Genomic DNA, 7,494 nt, shown 5'->3' on the forward strand with positions numbered 1-7,494 from the left:
AGGGAGCTGCAGGGGTTTTGTTGGCCGGCTGTGGGGTGAGCGGAGCGCTTTAGCTAGAGGGAGGATCGATGGGCGAGTTCAGGATGGCACACACGGAGCATTCCAGCTGCGAGCTGTGCTGGTGTAAATACCTGGGGTCAGTGGCGCACACAGCGCGAGGAGGAGTGGCCTTGCTAGAATGTGCTGCCAGGGGATTCTCGCAGCAGAGCACACGCTGCCATCCGTGTCCACAGAATCACAGCATGGTCAGGGTGGGAAGGGACTCCTGGAGCCCACCCAGCCCACCCCCCTGCTGAAGCAGCTCTCCCAGAGCAGGTTGCACAGAGCCGCGTCCAGGCGGGTTTGAATGTCTCCAGAGCAGGAGACCCCACGGCCTCTCTGGGCAGCCTGTCCCGGTGCCCCGTCACCCTCAGGGGAACGATGTTCTTCCTCACATTCCGATGGAAGTTCCCGTCTTGCACTTTGTGCCCGTTGCCCCTTGTCCTGTCGCTGGGCACCACTGAAAAGAGCCTGGCCCCGTCCTTGTGGCACCCACCCTTGAGAGATTTGTGGGCGTTGGTGAGGTCCCCTCTCAGTCTTCTCCTGTCCAGGCTGAACAGCCCCAGCTCCCTCAGCCTTTCCTCATCAGGGAGATGCTCCAGCCCCTCATCATCTTCGCAGTCCTCCAGGTTTCAAACCCGAACAGCCTCTCCCGCATGCCCCAGAGCTGAGCATCGACAGGGGAGTGAGAGGGAGGTACTGGCCAGTTGGCCGTTAAGTACAGAGGAGCAGGAGTTTGAGGAGGCGGCGAGCCGTCCTTCCATGGGTTGCTCCAGCCCTCTGCTCTCCGCAGGGCTTCGCTGCTCTTTGAGCCACATCCTCCTGGGTGCCCACCAGCTGGAGGTGCTGGAAGACTGAGTCTAGCATTGATTTCAAAGAAGAAATTGTAGGAGAAGAGCAAACCCTGATTAGAGACAGGCATTTGGGGTCTGCCGTTGTTTCTGCTACGTACTTGAGAGCCTGCCAATGCCAGGGCGAGAGGGGCTGCTGGAAACCTTGTGTCTTGACTTGGGTTTGAAGCTGGTCTTTTCAGGAGCTTTTGAAAATACTTTTCAAATATTTTGGTGGGAACGACTGAATTGAAAACGCCAGTCAAAATCTTGCTCCACCTGTGCTCGGTAGGGAAAGAGTTGGATATCTGTTTGCCTTAACTTATTTCTTCCAGTGATTGACATAAAACTGGAAAAGCCTCAAGAGCAGCCTGTCAGTGAAGGAGGCTGTTCCTGCTAATACCATGTGGCTTCTACCTTTCTCCAGAACATCACTGCTTTCCCTCCCTTTACTCTTCATTGACTGCAGTGTGAATATTGGCTTGAACCTTCCCCTTTCAGTAATAACGTATTGCAGTTCATCATCGCTGGCTGTCTCGTGGAGATGATCTATTAGCTTCACAAGCACACACACACACACACACACAAAGAAAATGTCAGTGTCTTCATTATTTATAAGAAAAAAAAAAGCCAAAATATTCCAGCGTATTCTAGTTATAACTTTAAAAATAAATAGGTACAATTTCTTAATATTTGTTCCTTTTTTAATATGTTATGATATTGCACTTTGAAATGTTGGCAACTGAGTAAGTTTTGGATTGGACTTAGACAAGATGTATGTGCAGAAGAATGCTTGCAAATCTTACCCATTTGATTTCTCTAACAAACTGGAAGTGACTGGACAGCAGTCAGAAATGCAAGCGGAGGTGGCATATGTGAGGGTTAAATGCTTATCCTTACAGTAATAAAAAAAAATAATTAAAACCAAGCTCTTAATCTTTTGAGCAGAGATAGTCTTGACCGGTTTTCAAACCCCCAAACATTTTTGGAAACCAACTTTAGCAGGGGTTTCGACACCGTGAAAGGCTACTGGATTTTTTAGTTCTTGCAGAGGCAACGTGAACACTTTTCCAAGAAAGCATACTGAGAAATGCAGAGTGTCTTTCGGAATGGGACGAATGGCTTCTGGAGGATTTCGGGGGGAAGGAGAGGGTGGATGTGCATTAGCAAAACACTTGCAGGGAACAGGGAAATATTTTTTCAAGTGCAAGATGAGTTTTACGAGCATTTTTTTTTTTCCTTTTATGTAGAACACCAATGAAGTAAATTATTACTGCCCGAGAGATAGGAACGTAATGTTTCGGCCGTTTGGAGGAGAAAGCGTTTTGCTTCTTTTTTTAGGGAAAAGACTAAGTGAATTCGGGACTGGCAGTAACACCTGCCAAAGCGGATTGAAACCTTTTAAATTTGGCAGAAGGAGGAAAGAGCGGCTGGATGGCCCAGCGGAGACGCTGTGTTCACAGGCCAGTTCACGGCTGGGAGAGGGGGGGTGGCGGAAGGGGGAATGGCACCCGCTTTTTCCATAGCGTGGCCGTAGGTGGACTGGGGAAGGGGTGTTTGCTTTGATCATACAAAAATCTAGTTGGGAGATCTTAGATGGAAAGGAAGGGAGTTTAATAGGATGGAAACCAACTTCTGATTATGCAGATTTATGCCTTTATTTTTTAGCGTTTTTTTATGTTCCGTCTTCCAAGTTGGTTTAGTTTGGTTCACTAGAGCTGTATAGTTTGGTTAAATAACTAGTAATTTAGTTCTCTATTTAACTAGGCTTACCATTAACCATTTTTCTTTGATATTTATTTCTTGGCTTAATTTTTTTACTATTTTCAGTAATTATCTTTTGTGTTGTTTTGCTGAGGAATCTGTTTAGAGCTTTGCTGATGTTGCGAGATGTAGCTACCTGAGAAACACGGAATCGAACACACTAGAAGTGCACCCTTTTAATCTTTACTAGTCATTGTGAAGTTGCTGTGTAAGTTAATAAACACAATTGTAAATACATTGTTTGCTGGGTGAATATGGCTGAGTTACAGTGCAGGAAGGAATTCTTGAGTCTGTGTTGCGATTGCTACTTAAATGAACAATTGCAAGCAAATATTCAGGCTCCTCCTTTGTTCTCTTCTGCCCCTCTACCATCTAAAATAACCAACCGGGGAAAAGAAAGGGAATCGTCCTCACCACCACTTTCACCAGGAAATGGGCATAAAAGATTTGGAATTCTTCGTTCCTGAAATGAATGCTAGACTCGTGCCCTGCCCTGGGTTTATAGCAACTCTGCACAACAATAACTTAAAGGCAGAATGAGATGTAAAGTGCTTTTATAATGCAATATTAAAGGCGAGTTTTTTTGACGTGGCATGTCTTGAAATAAACATCAATGATATGTGACAAAGGATCATTCTTTATTTAAAAGAAGCTCTTGGGGGGAAGGAAACCTGGCTACTTTTCCTGTATTGTACTGTTCTTCACTGTGCAGAAATGGTTCATCTTGCTGCTTTTTCATTTTGGTTTGGGTTATTGGTTTTTTTTTTTTTCCTTTGGTTCTTCATGCGACTTACGTTGGTGGTCATTTGCCTGTTTTCCACAAGCACATTTTTGCTTCCGATATAATCAAACCTCTACGTTTCCCCATAGTTACAAGCTTTAAGCACTGGATTTGCAAGGAGCTGGCTTAGTACACACGGGTTACAGCGGACGAGCCGCTCGACTACTTTTAATGGAAGCCGCTTGTGGGGAGCGGCCGCACGTCTGCGAGCAGGTTTGTTCAATGGGCCCTTACAACTTGCTCTAAAAAAAGGTCTAGAAAGGAGCGTGCCCGTGAGCTCCGCGTTCAGCGCAGCCCACTGGTTGCAGAAACAAGGACGAGTCGTCAGTTGTTTGGCATTTATCCCCCAGGAGGTCCCTGAGGTCTGCTCAGGACAGCCAGGTATGTTTGATGCATGTCCTTGCTGATAGACAGTGCTTAACGTGACTACAGGACTCAATCCTGTCCTAATCCCAGTTTTCCAGAGAAAAGACACTTCCAAAGTAAGCACAGGAGCAACACGGTCTGATTTATTTTTCTTTTCACCATAATTCCTTGCACCCTCTTGTCTATCAGGTTTTAGGTTTGAGTTTTATTTCCCTCCATCGACACAGCCGGTAGAACCATGGGAACAGACCTTTTTTAAACGATGATTTTGTAAACAGTGAAGGTTTCTGCTCTGTTTCTTTTCTCCTCCCCACTCTGGCTTGATCGTTGTACAGTACGTTATGCAGCTATTCCATTACTCACTTTTTGTCTTGATACAAGTAATTGGAGAAATTGTATAAGGGGAAAAAGGTTCCTTTTCTTCATGTTGGAATGTCACTGGTACCTCAGCTCTGTTTGATAATATGAAACAACAACGACGACGACAAAATCCTTAGCGCTTGAACTAAATAAATACCTGTCTCATTGGAAAGCTCTGGGTCTCTTCTCTAAGTACGTCCATCCGAAGGCAGGCTGGTGGGGGCGCAGGGTCAGGCTGCTGCTGCTCGCTCATGCTCTTCGCGTGTGAAGCGATGCTGGAAGCTTTTTTTAATGGCAGGAGTTAAGGCTTGGGGTGGCTTTTTTTTGGAGGAAGGATGGTGGAGTTGTGTGCTTACTGTTCCCCGGTTCCGTGCGGTGGCCCAGCGGCTGTTGCCAGCGATGGGCGGGTGGTGTCGAGGATGGGTGCAGAGAGCAGGTCCTCTGCCTGCTGCACTTGTGCCTTTCTGGTCCTTTCTGGCTCTCGCAATCCAGCAGTTTCCTCCGTTCCTTTTCGCAAAGGTGACTCGGGCCGCTGTGCGGCCTCCCCGCTGCCTGCTTCAGCCTCCCTGGGTGCCCGTTCTGCGATGCCGGGTGAGCGCAGGTGGACCAGCCCCACCACCTTCCTTGCGGAGGATCCTCCTTAAGCCTCCACCTTGCTGGAGACGGCAGATGAGGTCTGTGGGAACGGGGAGGTGAGTACCAGTACCAGATGCTCTTTGATGGAGTTGTCCTTGTATTTCCCAAAGGAGACAAGGGGAATACGCTGGTTTGGCTCTGGCAGCCTAACCTCTGCCCGTTGTTGTTCTGTATTAAAAGGCCCGTCGATAAATTGGTTGTGAAATTTGACGAGCGAGGAACTGGAACGTAGTCTGGTAGCTGTGGAGCTGTGCTGGAATGAGCAATGGGGCGGCAGCCCTGCAGGGACAGGTCACTGGGGAAGGATTTTGTCCCTGGGGGGAGCTTCTCTTCCCTGGGCCTGAGCATCTGAAAACAACAGGCTCGCCTCTCAGGAGTGGGCTTTAGGCTCGATCTGTTGGCAGGAGCTGAATTTGCACGAAGTGGGTGTTGTCTCCTGGGTAGCGCCCAAGGGCCATGGGCTCAGCCCCTCCTCGCTGCTCCCCTCGCTGGTGAACGACCCTGCCGCTGCCTGTAGCCATGGGGCTCTCGCCTCACGTACTGGTGGCCCAGTTTCCCCACTCTGAAAGGGAGCTGGATTTTCTGCAGAGAAGGGGCTGCCGCCGAGCAAGGCGTGGGCTGGGGGCACCTGGTTGTTGCTGGTCCTGGCCGTTGCCCTGTGGCTGTGGCGGGTCAAGCCCTCTGCTCCCAGCCTTGCTGGTTTTTATTAGCTATAAAGTCAGATGGGGAGCGGCTGGCTCGGATGCTCCGTGCCTCATGCTGGTGTTTGCCGACGGCTTCTTTGTCTGCTCCGCCTTAGGGTCAGCCCTGATTTTGCTGGGCTGGAGATGCTGCAGCGTCTGCAGAGCTGCTGCAGCGGCTGACGCCATCCTCTCGCTGCACAGCATCGCTTTTGCTTCCAGCGCCCAATTCCTCAGCAAACTAGACAGAGGGCTCTCCCTGGTGCAGCAGCACCTTTTTCTATGCTGAGCATGAACCAGCCCCACCAGGAAGATAAATGGGGGTGGGGGGCGGTGTGCAGGCTGCTCCTTGCCATGCTACCTGCAGCGTGGCTGCGGCAGAGGCTGCTGACGCTCCCGCAGTCAGGAAAGCGGCTGCAAACAGCCGGCCCTCGGTGCTCAGCCTCCTCCGCCGCACCGTCACTGCCCCAGCTGGGGTTTCCAGGCTTGCTGGGCTCGGGTTTTCATCTGTTTGCAAAATTACCTGTTCCCCCCTCCCTCCCGCCACTTTACCCTTCCTCACCCTGCTCTGAGTGTGCGTCAAACACAGCTTTTTATAAGGTATTTGGGATCTTGGAGCCGCTGAACATAACCGACTGCCCAGACTGGTGCCTGGCTCAGGCATGTCAGGAGTTAAACACCAGCTGAATCGCAGTGACAGGAGCAGCTCTGCCCTTTCCCTGGAGGATGAGGAGTAGGGCAGGGCTGAAGGCAGCTCGGGGTGGAAGCAGCTGGGTGATGCTTCTGCTGCCCCGTGGCTCTGCCCTGCTGCGTTCAGAGGGAGGACATGCTGCACGAGTGCTGCCTCAGAGCCCACGCTCCCCGGCTTGCCACCTGTTTCTGAGGTTTTGGGTATAAATTAAAACCATTTTGAGTGCTCGCTGTCAGCCACCCGGAGAGTGCGTCTGGAACGAGGGTTGTATTAAAGGCTTGATTAAAATTACTGCTAATTAAAGCAGTGAAATCACTCTCTATCCCCCCCTGCACAGCCAGTCAGTCCATCACAGCGCTGTGTGTCCTTGGATACAGGGTGTTGGAGGGATACAACGGTGTTTATCGGTGCTCTGGGGCTGGTGGTGGACTTGGCACTGATCTTTCCCACATGCATCCGAGCTCGGGAAGAGGGCATGGGTGGAAATTTGGGCTTGATCCTGACATTTGCCAAGGTGTAGCAGCCTGCGATGCGACTGCTTTTTTTTTTCCAGATAAGGAGGTTTTGGTCATAGCGAGGGCCAAGCGACCTCCAGCTGATTTTACGGCTGTGACATTCGGGGACTGATCTTACAAGGCTGTTTGTGGGTGCGCTTGGACATAACCGCTCATGCCTGCTCCTTACTACGGATCCTGCCGCGTTAATCGTCGTCTCGGAGGGGTTTGGAGTTGTTCTGGGCTTTGGCCAGTGTTTGGTGGTTCAGCATCTCTCGTTGCAAGGAGAGAGGGGTCATGGGAGTCTGCATTTGAGTTGGGAACTGAGTGGGTCAACGCTAATTTCTGTTTCTCTGCACTTATTGTCCCTCTGGTCCTGTGCAGTGTCGGTCCCAGTTGGCACCAAAAGCCCCCAGGAAGCCCTTCTGTGGGCGAAGGCCTGAGTGGAGCAGACACCAAACCAGGTGGTTTTGTGGATGATGGTTTCTGTTGATTGTGCTTCCAAATTTATTTTTAACATATTTAATTGCTCCTTTGTTTAGCTTCCTAGCGAAGGGTCTGGCTGCCATCAGCTGCTCCCACCGACAGCGTGAAGACCCCAGGAACTGCTGCTGGAGGCGCGTGCTGGTCTGTTGCTGCCCTTCTCAGTGGCTTTGCTGGATCCCTTGGTGTCCCTGGGCTGTCAAGAGAGTGGCACAGCTCTGCTCGGCGGGAGAGAAGCAGGATCAGCCCCGGGATGTTGAGGTACCGCGGGGACAGGGAGCGAAGGGCTCTGTCTGAGCAGGAGAGAAGGAGCCTTGGCAGGTCAGTGGCTGGACGTGGCGTGGAAAGGAGTGCCAGTCGCCAGGTCATG

The 7,494-nt window shown here is 50.7% G+C and overlaps 1 protein-coding gene across 2 annotated transcripts in view; it reads left to right on the forward strand.

Annotated features, from left to right (window-relative positions):
* The window catches only part of RAB6A (RAB6A, member RAS oncogene family), a 67,008-nt gene extending 63,751 nt beyond the window's left edge, over positions 1 to 3,257 (forward strand). For both annotated transcript variants that reach the window (XM_040583301.1, XM_040583300.1), the window contains exon 8: positions 1,205 to 3,257. In XM_040583301.1, the coding sequence (XP_040439235.1) occupies positions 1,205 to 1,269 (65 nt within the window). In that variant the 3' untranslated portion in view covers positions 1,270 to 3,257. The remainder of the gene's footprint in view (positions 1 to 1,204) is intronic.
* Positions 3,258 to 7,494: the final 4,237 nt, after the last annotated feature.

The sequence above is a fragment of the Falco naumanni genome, chromosome 2 (assembly GCF_017639655.2).
Source record: "Falco naumanni isolate bFalNau1 chromosome 2, bFalNau1.pat, whole genome shotgun sequence".
NCBI lineage: Eukaryota > Metazoa > Chordata > Aves > Falconiformes > Falconidae > Falco > Falco naumanni.